The sequence below is a fragment of the Akebia trifoliata genome, chromosome 11, assembly GCF_017979445.1.
Source record: "Akebia trifoliata isolate Shusen 1 chromosome 11, ASM1797944v1, whole genome shotgun sequence".
Taxonomy (NCBI): Eukaryota; Viridiplantae; Streptophyta; class Magnoliopsida; order Ranunculales; family Lardizabalaceae; genus Akebia; species Akebia trifoliata.
In genome coordinates, this window is record NC_141385.1 from 46,515,186 (window position 1) to 46,532,701 (window position 17,516).

Here is a 17,516-nt window from a genome sequence, read left to right on the forward strand (position 1 = left end):
ATCTTAACTCATCCCCCTTTTGATTTATATATACCCACCGTCTGATGAGAAGCTATATGTGAGGAAACAAATGCTTATAGGAACTTCTACAACCAATTTAGAATTTACTACAATACCAAAGAGTGCATAGTACAAATAAAAATGTGTTAATCTAACACTGTAAAATTGCTAATAGTGAATCACATGAAAAAAATTGATTTGGTGGTCATCTATGTGATCTCTTTGGTTTCCAAATAAATACAGAACAAACATTCAAATTAGAAGACCTCCCCCCAACCCATCCCAAATAAAAAAATCATGTTAACCAAGCATTCAAATTCGAAAATAAAACTTAATAAGCAAATAATACAAATATTGAATATTGGACTAACAATGTTTATTAATAACCTCGGCATGAACAAATTGAGATTAATGGGCTTACTTGACTGCAACAATGACCCCCATAGACCCTTTTTAACATCCCAAAAGAAAGGCAGAACAAATCATGTGTATTTGTATCTGTTCTAGTTGAACTAATTAATTTTGTTTTATTTAAGAAAAAAAAAAAAACTCGAGAGATTTACCTTGAGATTGACGGCAACGATGACGGCGAGAAAGGGTTTTGAGAGAGATATCGACGGCGACGGCGAGAAAAGTTCGAAATGTAACTTGAGAGAGAGATCGATGACGATGGCATCGGGTCGTTCGAACTGAAACTAGAGAGAGAGAGAGACGTTCAAACTTAACTTGAGATAGAGAGAGGCGGTGATGGCGTCGAAGTGTCTCTTGATGAAACTTGAAAGAGAGAGAGAGATTTTCGTTGATTCTGTAATTTGGGCTAACAGAGTTTGAAGAAGAGGGTTTTGTGTTGTGAGGGAGCTTTTAAAAAATTTAAAAACTGAGGAGGGGGCGTTCTGTAATTAACTTATGTTTAACTTTAAAACTGTAAGACGTTTGTTTAATCGTCAGATGCAACAAAATCTGACGAATTAAAAAACTTGGTAAAAAACTGGGCAAAGTTTATGGCCGCCGAACCGCTCCCATATATATATATATATATATATATATATATATATATATAGGGAAATGTTCAGCACCCTAAGTTTTACCACACACTTTAACAAATGTTTTTTGTCCTACATGGGTTAGAAGTTTTGGAATGGGCTGATTTTTAGTGAGGATGATCTCCTCACCATAAAGATTATCCTCACTAAAAATCAGCCCATTCCAAAACTTCTAACCGAGGAGATCATCCACACCAAAACTTAGCTCATTCCAAAACTTCTAACCCATGTAGGACAAAACATATTTGTTAAAGTGTAGGGTAAAGCTTAGGATGGGGAACGGGGCCCTATATATATATATATAATACGTTCTGCCTCTCTCGGTAAGGCAATCTTAGGAAGAATGGGAAGGATTTGTTACCTGAAAAGAGGAGCCCATGAATAGTAAGATTTTATTATTAAAGAAGAGGAGAGGGTGACAAACATAAATAACAGAAGCATTGAAAAAGAAGGATTCAAGGCAATGATGACGAGGATAACGAGGTGGAGGAATAGAAGTCATATTGTAGAACAAGATAGAATCAATGATTTATCAAACCCCATTCTCGAGTACATCCTCTCTTTTATGGAAACCAAACAAGTAATTAAAGCAAGTCTTGTTTGTAAAAAGTGGAGATACTTATGGATGTCTGTCCCCAATCTACACTTTTATTTTAGTCACAGGAAAATTGAGAGTAGTGTGCAACAAGTAGATAGCTTTGTGGAGTTTGTGAATAAGGTTCTGAGTCTCCGCGACAACTCTTATAATATACAGAGATTTCGTTTCTTCTGCGACTGCCTTGGTTCTAATATTCATAGAATTCAGACATGGATCAATGCTGCAGTAAGACAACATGTTGAGGAGATCGATCTTGAAATCTTTAATGATCGTAAAGAGTTCGATGTATTTTCTACCATTCTCTTTACTTCATCCACCATTAGGATATTAAAGTTGAAATCGAATAAATTGAAAATTAATGTGCCAAATTTGATGTCTTCACTTGCTGCAAACCTCATGACTTTGGTACTAGAATCAGTTGGACTTCTCGAGTGCCATTCCAATGGGGAGCTTTTATTGGACTTCCCAGTTTTGGAAATTTTGATCATGAAAACCTCCGAGAATCTACATCTCAAGCTTCTCAATATATCAGCTTTTCAACTTAAGAACTTGGTTTTGAAAATGGGTTTTGAGGAGCTCAAGTTATGTACCCCGAACCTTACATCATTTGAGATAAAAAATTGGTCTTCTTCTCTTGTTAGTGCAGACATTACAGTGTATCATAATTTTCTGAATAAAGTTCTTAAAGAGTTTTATAATGCAACAACTTTAAAGCTGCGGTCCGATTACAATGCTTTTTATCAGGTATGATTTCATGGTTTGGTATAGCTGGATTACATTTCATGTTTTTTTTTCCCTTTAATTATGTTGTTTCTTTTCTATTATTTGCTTCATATAGTACAACTGTCTAATTGATTTTCTATTTTTTATGTGCAAAGGAATCCTTGAACCCTATTGATTATAGGTTGGAATAAATTCCCAAGTTTCATAATCTAAGGTGCCTGAGTTTCAGCAATAGTCGTCATCGTCCTTGCAGCCCAAATCTCTCTCTCTCTCTAGAGAGAGAGAGAGAGTTTGGGTTATGTTGTTCGTGGTTTAGGGTTTTTCATCGATTGATTGATGTTTTAAAGGGTAGAGGGAGAGAAATAAGAACAGAATTGTTTGAAAGGGCAGAGTGAGAGAGATAAGAATAGAGAACCCTGTTGAAGTCTCCTAACAAAAGAAGAAAATGAGTGAAGTAGACATAATTAGTGGTTTACCTGAAACCGTTCTTCATCACATCCTCTCTTTCCTGGACATGAAAGATGTACTTCTCACAAGCCTACTTTCCAGAACATGGAGGTATTTATAAGTTTTTCTTCCCTATCTTAATTTTGATTTTAGTATGTGAGATGATAATGTGATGGGGAAAATGGAGAAAAAAAATTGGGATAGTTGTGAGGAGAAATTTATTGATTTTGTGGTCAGAGTGATGATTCTTCAAAACAAATGTGACATACACAAATTTAGTTTAACTTGTGGATCTTACTACATTGCAAGTGTACTTTGTTTATGAAGAGGCTTCCTTGGCGCCATTTGCCCGGGAAGGGTGGAGAGTGGCTTCGAGGACATAAACAAGGAAGCCTCTTTATAAACAAAGTACACTTGTACTTGTTGGCAACAAAGTATATGTCAATTTTTTTTCTTTAAATTCTAGATATCAAAGTGTATATCAATTCATTTAAGCTAATGGAATATAGCACTATAACCATCAACAAAAGAATGAAAAGCATACCTGAAGTTGCCAAGCGGACAATATTAGAGTTTTCGTACTGTAAAGACCTTTAAGAATATTCATCAGACTTTGAGCATTCACATTCTTACTCAAATGTGAAGATGAACTAATGTTTCCATTGACCAGAGAGGAAAGGTTCTCCAGAGAACAATCGTAGATGCAACCATAGTACTTGAATGATATGAGATTCGGGGTACATATCATGATCTTACAAGAACTAACATAGTCCCAAACATATAATTCCAAAGACAAGTTCTTAAGTTGAAATGCTGATATGTAGAGAATTTTGAGATGTCGAAGGTCACGATATTCAATGATCAAATCTTTTAAGTTTGGGCAAGGGCAAGTTAAGAGGAGCACCCCAATCGAACCTCCCTCTGAAATTTTAACCCGTAAGCAAGGTCTTTAGATGGAGAGCTGAACACATTGAATTTGGCAGAGTTGGTCAAGGGAACTGCTTCTTATTGTATTCCGCAAAATAAATACCTAAGGAATGTTGAACTAAAGGGATATGGAGCGAATTTGGCGGTTGGACAAGGGAACTGCTTCCTATTGTATTACGCAAAGTAAAATGTTGAACTAAAGGGATAGGGAGGTAATTCAAGGGGTTGGTTGGCATGAAATTTAAGATGAAGCTCCTGAAGCCATGATTCATGTTTTAAGTCTATTTGGAATGTAGTAAGAACCACAAGTGAGACTAAATTTGTGTATGTCACATTTGTTTCAAAGAAGAATAACTCGGGCCACAAAATCAATAAATCTCTCCCTACAACTATCCCAATCTTTTTTCTCCATCACACTATCACCCCACATGCTAAAATCAATTAAAATAAGGAAGAGAAACCCAAAAATACCTCCATGTTCTATAAAGTAGGCTTGTGAGAAAATACGTCACTGTCTGCTTTGGATAAAATGACTTAAAACATTTAAGTCATAGAGATCATCCCCACAAAAAATCAGTCCAATCCAAAATATTTAAGTCATATAAGACAAATTTTGTCGTCCAATATTTTCATTCTAAGATTGTTAACTAAACGCAACCATATATATATATATATATATATATATATATATATATATATAGATGAGGATCAATAATATGGACCGTATCTTGTTCATCTCCTTGTAGGCCTTGAAATGCACTTAGATGTTAAAAGAGTGCCACGCCAACGACAAACTTAAATCACACCGTTAAAAAGTATTTGAAAATTGGAGGTTCAATGATGATTCACTTTCATTGTCATGGATCATGTTAAAAAGGTTCTTTTAATTATTTTTCAAATCATAAGTACAAGATATTTGAATCGTTATTTTTTTATTTTAAAAAGGTGATGTTTGTGGATTGTAAAAGAAGAGATACTGGACGCTACAGGAGAATGGTGCTACAGACGATCCGTTCCTATTTTTTGAAACCCTTGTCTCCCTTGTAAAAGTGGATTTTGATGGTTAACATAAGTTCCTGTAGCACACTTTCAATAGATGAGAGAGTTGTATTAGAAAGGAAAATTAACACTTCGGCCCTCTTGTGATCATGACTTAAAAAAATAAAAAAAATAGTTTTTTTTTCCTCTAGATCCGTATCTTTACAAATGAACGGTTACTAAACTCTTTAACATTTAAATTTTGGGATTTAATTGCATCGCTGATGCGGTGTTCTTTCCACCGTTGAAAGTGTGCGAAACTCGTGCTACAGAGGATCCGCTTCCCCGCCTTACGTGGGATCTTCACGAAACAAAAAAAACAAAAAAAAAAAAGGAAAGAAGAATCCTAATTGGATTCATTCACTGGTAAGCCCTAATTCTCTCTTCCAGCTTCACCTCTCTCTCTCTCTCTTTATGTATAATACTGGTAAGGTTTCGTTTCGTTATTTAAAAAGAGAAGCCCATCGATAGTAAGGTTTTGTTATTTGAAAGGAGAGAGAGGGTGACAGACATAAAGAACAGAAGCATCGAAGAAGAAGGATTCAGGGCAAAGATGACGAGGATGACGAGGTGGAGGAGGTGGAGGAATAGGAGGAGAAATAGGAGGAGGAATAGAAATCATATTGTAGAACAAGATAGAATCAATGATTTACCAAACCCCATTCTCGAGTACATCCTCTCTTTTATGGAAACCAAACAAGTAATTAAAGCAAGTCTTGCTTGTAAAAAGTGGAGATACTTATGGATGTCTGTCCCCAATCTACACTTTTATTTTAGTCACAGGAAAATTGAGAATTGGGTGCAACAAGTAGATAGCTTTGTGGAGTTTGTGAATAAGGTTCTGAGTCTCCGCGACAACTCTTATAATATACAGAGATTTCGTTTCTTCTGCGACTGCCTTGGTTCTAATATTCATAGAATTCAGACATGGATCAATGCTGCAGTAAGACAACATGTTGAGGAGATCGATCTTGAAATCTTTAATGATCGTATAGAGTTCGATGAATATTATTTTTCTACCATTCTCTTTACTTCATCCACCATTAGGATATTAAAGTTGAAATCGGATAAATTGAAAATTAATGTGCCGAATTTGATGTCTTCACTTGCCGCAAACCTCAAGACTTTGGTACTAGAATCAGTTGGACTTCGCGAGTGCCATTCCAATGGGGAGTTTTTATTGGACTTCCCAGTTTTGGAAATTTTGATCATGAAAACCTCCGAGAAACTACATCTCAAGCTTCTCAATATATCAGCTTTTCAACTTAAGAACTTGGTTTTGGAAATGCATTTTGAGGAGCTCAAGTTATGTACCCCGAACCTTACATCATTTAAGATAAAAAATTGGTCTATTAAAGATTTTTATCTCGGGAGTCTTTCTTCTCTTGTTAGTGCAGACATTACAGTGTATCATAATTGTCTGAATAAAGTTCTTAACAAGTTTTATAATGCAACAACTTTAAAGCTGCGGTCGGATTACAATGTTTTTTATCGGGTATGATTTCATGGTTTGGTATAACTGGAATACATTTCATCCTTTAATTATGTTGTTTCTTTTCTATTATTTGCTTCATATAGTACAACTTTCTAATTGATTTTCTATTTTTTATGTGCAAAGGAATCCTTGAACCCTATTGATTATAGGTTGGAATCAATTCCCAAGTTTCATAATCTAAGGTGTCTGAGTTTCAGCAATAGTCGTCATCTTCCTTGGATCCAAGTAATGATGAACTTATTAGAGCGCTCGCCGTATTTAGAAATTCTTTCCTTGGAAGGAGTTCAGGTCCTCAACAAACACTTTAGTATTATTTTCATTTCGACCATTAGTTGCTTCTTCAATTTCCTATATTAGCTCACCTCCTTTTGAGAATGAGATGAGTCTATCGGTATGGTTGTTACTATATTTATTAATTCAGTTTAGATTGTCTGGAACTGGAACAAATAATATTGATTCATCTTTCATTGTCTTTGTTTTTAGATCCAACCCACTTTTCCACACAATGAAGGAGATTGGGTAGAATATTTGTCGTCCGATTGCACGTTTGATCAACTCAAATCTCTTTATTTATATATCGAGGAAGGGTATGAAGAGAATTACCTCAAGTTTCTTGAAATTATACTCAGGAAAGCAATCTTCTTAAAGAATATTGTGATCACAGTACATAAGAGGCGTTCAAGGGACCATGAGGATTTGCGTAAGAAGCTAGAATTGCTCGTTGCTTCATCAAGTGTCAGCATAAAGTATCACTTGGATGACAACTGGATTGGAAGAATCAAATATAGTTGGCCTAATAACCCATAATAAAAACAGCGATTACATTTGGCAATTTTGAGCTTATGGAGTAGAATTTCCTTTCCTCCGTCTGAGGATCAGAAGTGTCTATTTTATTTTCTTTACTATAAGAAAACCTTTTACTTTTGATCTCCTTTATGTTTATATCTTATTATACTTATTCTCCATCTAGTCTTTCAAATTTTCAAATGATCTCTTACTGTGTAACTTCATTTCATAACTCTTATATATGGTGTTCTTGAGTTCTTTTATGTTATTTTCTAAGTTTTATTTAGAATTTAATCTTATAGTGGGAGGTTGATAACTTCTTCCTTCTGCGGATTTACCTTTGTATGAGGGTCAAAAGTTTCCTTTTTATCCATTTCATAGAACATAGTAGTTGGTCTTGTGAACTGTCATTTAGTGAACTTTGTAATGAGACCATATGTTACTCTTTACATCCAGTTTGTTAATAATAATATCTTATGATATTATTTCAATTTCATATTGTGTTCTATGAAAAAGTCAGCAGCCATTGTTATAAAAAAAAATCCACATAACAAATAAATGTATCAAAGAGAATGATTTTCTTGCTCGATCATTTCCAATATCGAGAAGACTAGATCAAGTCATTTTCATATCAAAGGGATTTAAATATAAAATTTTACCAACTCATGGATGAGAGATCTTGAAATTACCTTAGTAGTACAGATTTCAAGATATTTTTCAAATAACATTTTTAGTAAGATTACAGGGGATAAGTCAGTTTCCACCAAATCAAAATCAGCGGCATTTACAGTATTTATCGATAAACTTTAACAATTTAAAAAGAACATCTATCTATGGATGGATCACACATAATTTAAATGTGAGTAATTTAATAATGACCCTATGCAGAATTGGTGATAATAGGTTTTGGACATTTAGCAGAAAAATTCCATAGGTTTATGACAATGACAAGAAAGGGCCACTTTTTTTAATACTCAAAAGAGGGTTATTTGTTGCATTAATTCATGTTTTTGGAGAGAAATGCCTTCACCTATAATTTTCCTAATAAACCCTTGAAACATAATCTTCTAAATTGTAACTTTCTCTCTCCCAACATTTTATACCATTAACATAGAGAGATTTATTCTCTTTACTAAAACCTTCCAAAAAGCTATTGGAGTTCACTAAAGAAGTTTTAGATTCGAGAAAATAATAGTGAACCTTGTAGCAATCTACAATCTATTGAAGATTTCAATCAAAGGTTATCAATCTCTCATCTATTTCATTCATTTTTTTTTAATTGTTTATATATTCATATAATCTTGATATATTTCTCTAGATAAATGAAAAATAGTATCAAAAAAATTAATTTCACAGAATTTTTATGATTTTGTTCATAAAATTTACCTAATGTCGAATCTTGACGGTAGAAATTGGTCTTTTCTTAAATGGGTGAGACGAATCTATATAATAAAACACAACTAAGTTGGAACAATTTTGTGTGACATAAACATCCAATCAAATACAATGTTAATCTCCTCCCATTATCTACTGATTTGTGGCTTATTCTTCACTTTCTCTAATTTTACTATATTTTCTCTTCTACGTTTTTAATCCGTTTTATTATTTTTCATCATTTACCCCTTTAATTTCTTATTTTTAATTATAGCCTTCAAATTTTATATTTTCCCCCTTTTACCCCTCCTCTAATTTTATTATATTTTCTCTTTTACTTTTTAAATCAACTTTATTGTTTTTCATCTTTAATCTCATTTTTTTTACTAGCCATTCCATTAAGTTATATTTTATTGAAACCCACTTTATTTCCTTTATTATTCACCTCCTCTAATTTTACTATATTTTCTCTTTTACCTATTTAATTCACTTTATTATTTTTCATCTTTTACTTATATAATCTCAATTTTTTTTATTTATAATAATATCCTTTTAATTTTATTTTATTTTTCGCGTTTACCCTTTAACCCAAGAGAGGATGTACGAGCCTACAACACAAGTGAACTCTAGTCTATTTCTATTTATTAAAAAGTAGCCTTTAAGCATCGTTCCAAAATTCTTCGATTTTTTGAAAACATACATAAAAATTATCCGAATTAGAGGTTAGTTGATTAATTCAACAAATTGATAACTTAATCAACAATCTCTTAATTAATCATAAAATATGGTAATATTTGTACCTTTCACCTCCAAAATTTTAGTTTTTTCAACATTCAAACATCAAGAAAAAGATAGGATTTAAAAAGTTGTTGAAGATGGTAGATTTTGGTATGAAATCCAATACAATATTTTGTATAATCTCCAAAAAAATTTTGATTTTTTTCTGAATCAATCGAATTGAACACTCATCGAATCATAATTTTTAAACTCATCCAGGACCAAGATGTATCGCCCAAGTTAACTCGATATCAGAGTTGAATGAAATCAACTCACAAAGTATTTTGAGACGACCGCGTATCGTGAGATAAATGAGTCATCTCGGACGATATTTTCCAATATCTCGGGTGATACAAACGAGACAGCGCTGAAGATGATTAACTTAAGAGTTAAACGGGACGTATCGGATGAGATTTTCAAAATCTCATCCGAGTTAACCGAGACAAACGAGTTAAAGCCTCATTCCTCTATTCTTTCACCCCCAAATCGATTTTTTTTTTTAATTTTATATTTTTTTAGGTTTATTTTTTAATAGAAATTATTTATTTTTTTAGATTTTTTAAATGATTATAAAGCATTATCTCAATGTCCAACATTGTCCAAGTCAACTCGGTAACGGAGCTGAACGGGACGAGACAAGACGCGATACCGAGTTTAAAAACCATGCACCGAATCCGAACTTTGTTACAAGTGGGCGCAAATAGCCGCTAAGTTGTAAATGATTTGACTCGTCACCCCTACTCGATATCGGTGAGAGACGAACCGAGTCGAGTCGAATCGAGAAACCGGATCTGAAAACTTCTGGGGTTTCTAAGGTTTTCTGAATCATTTGGTTGTTGTTTGCTACAATTGAATTTGATTGAGAGGGAAACCTAACCATGGAAGAAGAAAAGTCGTTAACGATTTCAACTGCTAACAAGAAGAAGATGAAGAGTGATATTGAAGATGAAGACAGAATCGGTTTACCAGAACCTATTCTCCATCACATCATCTCTTTCTTGGACATGAAACAAGTAGTTCACGCATCACTTCTTTCCAAAAAATGGAGGTATGTTTGGAAATCTGTCTCCAATCTTAATTTCGATTCCCGAATGTGGAAAAACACTACAGAAGAAGAACAGAACGAAAGGAGAAATTTCTATATAGATAGATTCATGAATTTTGTTTCCAAGATTTTACGTTTTCGCGACCACTCTATTAAGATACAAAGATTGTATATCTCCACTTGTCGTAATCGTCTTGGACCTAGAATTGAAAAATGGATCTATGCTGCAATAAGACAACATGTTCAGGAATTTCATCTTGTAATCTTTGAAGGTGCTGGACTACCCCTTGAATTGCCTATCATTCTCTTTACTTCATCGTCCATTAGAGTATTGAGGTTGCAATCCCATGATCATAAGATTATGGTCCAATTCCCAAATTCGATGTCTTCCTCCTCTTGTGGCAACATTAATACTTTGGAACTTGAATCCGTTATACTTCCCCAGGGAAATTCTAATGGAGAGCTCGTCTTGAACTTTCCTGCTTTGGAAAATTTGATAATGAAAAATTGCGGCCTTTATTATGTCAAAGTGCTCAACATATCAGCTGAAAAACTTCAGAAATTGGTTGTCGAGAGGTTCCTTGGTAGTTGTGATTTCAAGATATGTACCCCAAATCTCATATCATTTCGGATGAAAGATAGCATTTTTGGAGATTGTTATCTGGAGAATCTTTCTTCTCTAGTTAGCGCGCACACAGAATTGGAATCTCACCATCTTATTAAATTTCTTAAAGGATTTTATAATGTAGAAACTCTCACACTAACAGAGTGGCCACATCAGGTACGCTTTTTATTCTCCCCTTGATGGCTATAATGCACTATTCTATTAGATCAAATGAGCATATACACTTCAAACTTTTAGGAAAAAAAGAAACTCTAAACTCTGGTAGACAATCTATTGCTGCCTGGATGTCCTCCAATGCACTTACGAGCATAAGCTAACACTGCTACCATATGAATCACCACTGTGAAACTTAGCCTTCATTGTGAACCATGGCTGTAAAACCGGTTCTTTGTCTCATCTTGTCCCTCATCAATACCAAGTTCATTTGTCTGAATCATGTCATTTTGGATGAGAGAAATCGTTAAAATTGGTTTAGATTTATTCATTAATCCATCTTCATATAAATCCCATATTTAAATCATTAAAATATGAACTCAACTCCCCCTTCAGACGCTTATGGAGAATTAAGGTACCATTGGAGACTCCTTTTCAAAGGCTAGGGGAACTCAAAAACAACAAACTCCACTATTTTTCTGTTTAGGTGAACCTCCACGTACAACTCGCATTAGTCATCATATTTTGGATAAGACAAATTGTTAAACATTTAGATTCATTTAATCCATATTTATATAAACCCATATTTAAATCATTAAAATATTTACTTTATCAAAAACATACAAAACCCGGTTGACATGGGAAATATCACAACTCAAACATGTAATCTTGAATCTCAAACAAGTTAATATCACAGACACGTTGACCATCTTGTCCATTTAATTCCAAGCCTAAGATGACTAGCTCAAGTGACTGCCCCTCCCCCCTAAAAAAAACCTTTTATTCTTTGGCCTTCTAATTTGCAAATGCAGGGAGTAATAAGTACATTACCATACCTCATGTCATGCTCATAAATGTGGTATTGGAATATGCAAATTGTGAAACCTATATCATGTATATATCTATATGGGAGTACTAATGTCCAAGACCTCATGGGGATGTTAGCATCATCCCATTTTTTAAAGAACAAAGAATTCCCATTAAAAATCTTTAATCCATCTTGCTTTATCTTGGCAGTTGGGTCTTTTTTAAAATCAATTTAAGAGGAGACCAACTTGTTTTCCATTTTCTCCATCCTCTTTCAAGCTCTAATAAACCTTAACTTCTTTCTCTCAGGTTTGACAGAACATTCTCTTTTCTTTTGTTTGATCCTCTAGATCCAATGGAACTATCATTTCTAGTCTAGTTCTTTGATTTTTCAAAAACAATAAAGATGGCATTTAGTTCAAAAGAGGAGTTATGGTTCTCGACCGTCGGTTTTGATCCATATGTGCCGCTAATGACTAGCGTGGACTTCTTGAAGTATTCCTGACCATTGATTTTTCTTAGAGAAAACTAGACCCTTGAAGTGGTTAGGTTCTGAACCATTAATTTTGTGTCACTCGCTTGTTTTCTCCACTATCATGGTTAATCGAGATAGTGTCTTGAATCTCAGATACTTGAACAAGTGATTTGATCTTATTGCTCAAGAACATGTTGTCACACAATTGCAACAAAAACTAGTTATCCATATAAAGATTGTGGGTTTGTGTTTGAATCATATCTGGAAGCTTGTTAATATGTGAATCTAAAGATTTAGGCCTAGTTTTTGTACTCTATTGAGATAAAGGGTGTCTGTGTTGGATCCACAGTTTAGGCTTTCCAAGTTTAGCTGGAGCTTGAACGAGAAAGAGGAAGAAGAAAAGGGGAAACGACTTGATTTTTTTTTAATAAAAATTGACTTAAAAGGACCAAATTGTCCAGATAAAGTAAGATGGGTCAAAGCTCTTTTAAGGGCACTTTTTTTTCCTTTAAACACATGGGATTATGCTAACATTCCCATGAGGTCTTGGACACATCCGTATGTATAATCTTTACTCAGGCATGCAACCTTTTGGGTGGGGTGTTGTACAATAATCTTATCCTCTTGACATCTCAAACTCACCAACATTTCAGAATCATATAATGGCGTGCCCTCAATGAATGTACTTCATCATCATCCCCCTCCTCAAACCACACTATAAAAGGTGGTTGAACTTTTAGCGCTTTGTACCCCTTTTGGGGATCTACTCTTGCAAGGGTGAAGTGCTGCCATTTTTCTTTATTTCTTTCTATTTGTAATTCTTTTTCTTTGTTATGATTTGATCATAGACATTTCCATTCCTTCTGGTTTTTGGGTTGCGGCTACCAAAGTATAGGTTAACAACTTATTTCTTATTCCTAACCATTGCATTTTGTCTTTCTGTTTTAATATATTATTGATTTTCAATTATTTGCTTCATAACTCATAATTGCACCTGTCTAATTGATTTCCCATTTTTCTCCTTGTCACGGGCAAAGACTTTCTACAGATCCCTTGATAGGTTGGAAAGGCTGTCCAAGCCATTTCATAATCTAAGGTATTTGAGGCTAGCCAAATGGTGTAATTGTTCCTGTATCCGTGTGATAGTGAACTTACTAGAGAGCTCTCCTTATTTAGAAACTCTTATCATGGAAATGGAAAAGGTACTAATTAGACACTTTATTATTAATTTCATTTTCTTATATATATATATGGGTAGCGTTCAATGGCTAACTTTTTGGCAAAACATTTTTCAAAACATGAGTTAGAAGTTTTGGAATGGGCTGATTTTTGGTGAGGATGATCTCTACGGTGAGGAGATCATCCTCACCAAAAATCAGCCCATTCCAAAACTTCTAACCCCATCAAAAATAGTTTACAAAGAATGGACGGTCCATGATTTTTCAACTTGTAAACATGGGTTAGAAGTTTTGGAATGGGCTGATTATCCTCACCAAAAATCAGCCCATTCCAAAACTTCTAACTCATGTTTTGAAAAATGTTTTGCCAAAAATTTAGCCATTGAATGGGACCCTATATATATATATATACACACATCAATCATTAGTTTGCAGCTTAATTGCCTACATTAGGTCACCTTGTTTTGAGGAATACATGTACTGGAATGAGGCAATTGCTATCCGTTGCTATATTTTTCAGTTCATTTTTAGATGGTTTAGAAATCCAGCAAATAGCTTTTTGATTTATCTATAATTGTCCTGGTTGTCAGACGGAATACATCTCAGCAAAGGAAATAGTTGATTGGGGAGCGCATTTAACGTCCCATTGCATGTTTGATCACCTCAAATATGTTGAGATTCATAACCTCAGATATTGCGTGAATGAACTCAAGTTTCTTGAATTTATACTCACGAATGCAACGGTCTTAAAGAACATTACAATCACCACATGTGATAAACTATCAAGGGGTGGTCAGAAGGCACTGAAGGATTTTAATAAGAAGCTACAATTGATACCCATTGCCTCAGTGGTCTTAGAGAACATTACAATCAACACAGGTAAAATACTATCAAAGGGTAGTCAGAAGGCACTGAAGGTTTTTAATAAGAAGCTACAATTGCTACCCATTGCCTCTTCAAGTGTCACGGAATAATCTCCCATAATGAGTATGACTTGATGACTGTTGGATTGGAAAAATTCTACATTGCTGGCCTGAAGTCCCATAATAAAGAGCGGAACTTGATTACTTTGATTCCATTTGTTGTATTTTTTGAGCTTATGGAATAAAATTTCCTTTCCTTCGTCTTAGGATCAGAATTTTCCTCTTTAGTTCCTCTCATAGGACATGGTACTTGGCCTTGAGGATTCTTCTGTCCTGAACTTTGTTATGGGACATCATTTTATGTTTGACCTCCATTATTTTTTATTTTATGGTACTTATTGTCCCTGTAATCTTCCAATTTTGTAACTCTGCGCTTACAATGAAACATCTTTGCATAGCTCTTATTATATTCATGAATTCTTTCTTATCTTAGTTTAAGTAAGAATTTAAATCTACTTAGGGAGGTTGATAACTTTTTTGAACTGCAGATTTATCTTTGTTTGGGCTAATATAATTTTTTTCACTCTTTAGTGAAGTAATAATTTAGATATTTTACGTCCCCTTTCCATAAATGTGACGTTTTTGTTTCCTGTTACTGTTTAGCTTATAAGTGCAGATCGATTTTTTTTCAGGTTCTTTTTCAATATATCTCCTTGGGTCCTATTTTTATTGGAGTGAAATTTGGTGTCTCTCAGAAACTCTCTCTGTTAGGCTGCATATATAACTTGCTCTTTGTGTGTATTAGTATCCTCTATAGCCTCCTCTGAAGGAACAAAACACATTTTCTTTATAACTTTGCATGCCAGATCAAAATTAAACTTAAAAGACTCCTGTCCCCCATTCTAAAAATTGGTTGATGAGGCTTTTTGGGACTATTAGTCCAGCAAAGTTTACCACTTCTATTAATTTGTTTTGAGCATTTAATCGTTGACTTGCAATAGTTTACTCGAGCTTAGTTTCTTATGAATTTTTTTACCAGACTCAATGATTTATACCTGAAGAGTATTTTAAATTACATCTCTGTCCCTTTACTTGTGTAATGATGCCAACCAATATATTTTTCAATCAATTCTGCTTAACTTAATGTGCACAAACCAACTTGTGTTAGGGGACAGTTTTTATGACAGCTAACTTGACATAACCTTCCCCTAACATCAATTAGACTTCCTTCGATTTATTCGAATTTGTAGATCCCCTTGAGATGTACGAGTGTTCATATCTGTTTTTACTATCTTATACATGTTCATTTGGGTCTCTCTCGGTATATTAGAACATTTAACTTGCATATTCCTTATCGTCTTTTCTTGTGAAAAGCCTTCTTCAGATCCCCGAATATGTTGACATGGTTTTATAATCTAAAGGTATTTGAAGCTGACCAAATGGCCTAGCCTAGTTTCTTGTAGCTGTGCAATATAAACTTACTACAGAGCTCTACGTGCATCGAAACTCTTCTTAGTACCAACTAATGAACCATATATAGTTAGTGGACGGAGTTCAACCATGCAAACAAGAGAGGAGATTGGACCCTATAATTATCTTCCAATTGCATTTATGACCTCAAATCTGTTGAGAACCATAATCTAGATGGATGTCAGAAGGAATTCAAGTTTCTTGATTATTATTTTTACACTTAAGAATGTCAATTGTTACCTGGAGTCTCTTTGAGTGTCACAAAATTATTTCTCTTAAAGACTGAAACTTTGATTTCGTGGGATGGAATTATTCAGTGGGTACAATCTGTGGTTTTTGTCCTTATGGAGTATGGTTTTTGGAAATAAAATTGGAAATCTTGGCAGGCTTTATTTCCAACTTACCCAGCAATTGCTAAGACCTCTTGTTTGAAGTTTATTGTTGTATTGGAGGAAAGTTTTGTAAATGTTAAATTTATAAGTAGCTTTGTATCAATCTCTGTCTGTGGTCAGTAGCTGTATATCCGTTTAACTTCTAAGATTTTCATGTCAAAGACCTTCAATGGTAGAGAAATGTGCTTCATCAATAAGTGGTGTGTGATTTAGTCAGCTTTGGCTTTGAAGGATTTGCAGTTGCAAGTAGACAGACTTCTTGGCCCTCAATTACAAGTTCCGATGTTATTTACAATACACTTTGAATAGCCAAGAAATAATTTGTGTGCCACACGAATTTACGGGGAAAATTTATAATACGGCAGAACAATTCAATAGCTTGGCTATGGTTTGGGATTTTTTCACATTATTATGCATATTATTTGAGAATTATACACATTATTCCCAATTATTATGCATATTAATATTTCTATGATTACATTCCCAACTATTCAATATTTTGTTTGTGTCAAAAACTTTCAATAAAAATCCCCACTATTGTGCATACTCTATTACGAGCATGGTTTTAAAAATGGTCTAAGACTCCTGAGTCTTCTCGATATCATTGCGAGTCGTTATGAATGAGAGGGTTATTCATGTGTAACATCATTTACATTAACTAGTCTAAGATCTGATACAACTCCTATAATATTTTAAAATTATCGATCATCTATATATATATAAGTACAAGAGTTTCCCTTTCCCATCGGCAAGGACTTCTTCTCTGGAGTTAAGAAGATTGAAGACGAAAGGTATAAAGTTGGAAGGGTATTCTGGGCATCATCTTTGGGGTTAAGAAGGTAAAAGAGGAAAGGTAGAAAGTTAGAAGAGTATTGTTGGATAGAATAGTAGTAAAAAGATAATAATTAGAATGGTATTCTTGAAAAGAAAAATAAAAGTAAAGACGACAAAGTTAAAAGTTATATTTGAGCTTAAGGGGGTAAAAGTAGAACAAAACAAAAAATTTAGGTTGAGAGGACAAAAGATAAAAAATACTAAAATAGATTAAAAGGATTAAAAATGAAATATAATAAAATTATAGGGATGAAGAATAAAAACAATAAAATGGATCCCACAAAATTGTAATTTGATAAGATGGTCATGCTCGTTTACTTTAGCACCAAAGAGATTTTTGTCCCTGGGTCCTATAATTGTATTTTATTATATAAATAATTGTAAATAGATAAATGATTTGTATTAGAGTATTAAGATGACTAGGACGAGTGGCTACACAAGCCAAGCCTTTTTTTTTCTTTATGAG

The 17,516-nt window shown here is 33.9% G+C and overlaps 3 protein-coding genes across 4 annotated transcripts; all 3 read left to right on the forward strand.

Annotated features, from left to right (window-relative positions):
* Nucleotides 1–1,509: 1,509 nt before the first annotated feature.
* On the forward strand, nt 1,510–2,391 carry LOC147392141 (F-box/LRR-repeat protein At3g59200-like). Its single transcript, XM_086459150.1, has one exon. The coding sequence runs from the start codon at nt 1,510–1,512 to the stop codon at nt 2,389–2,391; it is 882 nt and encodes a 293-aa protein (XP_086315276.1).
* A 2,644-nt stretch (nt 2,392–5,035) lies between these two features.
* Nucleotides 5,036–7,320, forward strand: LOC147392142 (F-box protein At4g22280-like). 2 transcript variants are annotated; one of them, XM_086457299.1, is made up of 4 exons: nt 5,036–6,271; nt 6,395–6,559; nt 6,755–6,858; nt 6,936–6,979. In XM_086457299.1, the coding sequence occupies exons 1-4, from the start codon at nt 5,330–5,332 to the stop codon at nt 6,940–6,942; spliced, it is 1,218 nt and encodes a 405-aa protein (XP_086313425.1). In that variant the 5' UTR covers nt 5,036–5,329; the 3' UTR covers nt 6,943–6,979. The 2 variants fall into 2 exon arrangements, with proteins under 2 accessions (XP_086313425.1, XP_086313424.1); XM_086457298.1 differs by having other exon boundaries at nt 6,755–7,320.
* Nucleotides 7,321–10,031: 2,711 nt separating this feature from the next.
* LOC147392143 (F-box/FBD/LRR-repeat protein At5g56420-like) lies at nt 10,032–14,827 on the forward strand. Its single transcript, XM_086459954.1, has 3 exons — nt 10,032–11,034; nt 13,351–13,515; nt 14,082–14,827. The coding sequence occupies exons 1-3, from the start codon at nt 10,087–10,089 to the stop codon at nt 14,463–14,465; spliced, it is 1,497 nt and encodes a 498-aa protein (XP_086316080.1). The 5' UTR covers nt 10,032–10,086; the 3' UTR covers nt 14,466–14,827.
* The last annotated feature ends 2,689 nt before the right edge of the window (nt 14,828–17,516 follow it).

Bases quoted from the DNA above. Each gene is read 5' to 3' on its own strand.
- LOC147392143 (XM_086459954.1), top strand. From the start codon at position 10,087: ATGGAAGAAGAAAAGTCGTTAACGATTTCAACTGCTAACAAGAAGAAG. The intron at 11,035-13,350 runs GTACGCTTTTTA...TCACGGGCAAAG, and splicing joins TAACAGAGTGGCCACATCAG to ACTTTCTACAGATCCCTTGA. The intron at 13,516-14,081 runs GTACTAATTAGA...CCTGGTTGTCAG, and splicing joins TTATCATGGAAATGGAAAAG to ACGGAATACATCTCAGCAAA.
- LOC147392142 (XM_086457298.1), top strand. From the start codon at position 5,330: ATGACGAGGATGACGAGGTGGAGGAGGTGGAGGAATAGGAGGAGAAAT. The intron at 6,272-6,394 runs GTATGATTTCAT...TTATGTGCAAAG, and splicing joins ATTACAATGTTTTTTATCGG to GAATCCTTGAACCCTATTGA. The intron at 6,560-6,754 runs GTCCTCAACAAA...CTTTGTTTTTAG, and splicing joins TTTCCTTGGAAGGAGTTCAG to ATCCAACCCACTTTTCCACA.
- LOC147392141 (XM_086459150.1), top strand. From the start codon at position 1,510: ATGACGAGGATAACGAGGTGGAGGAATAGAAGTCATATTGTAGAACAA.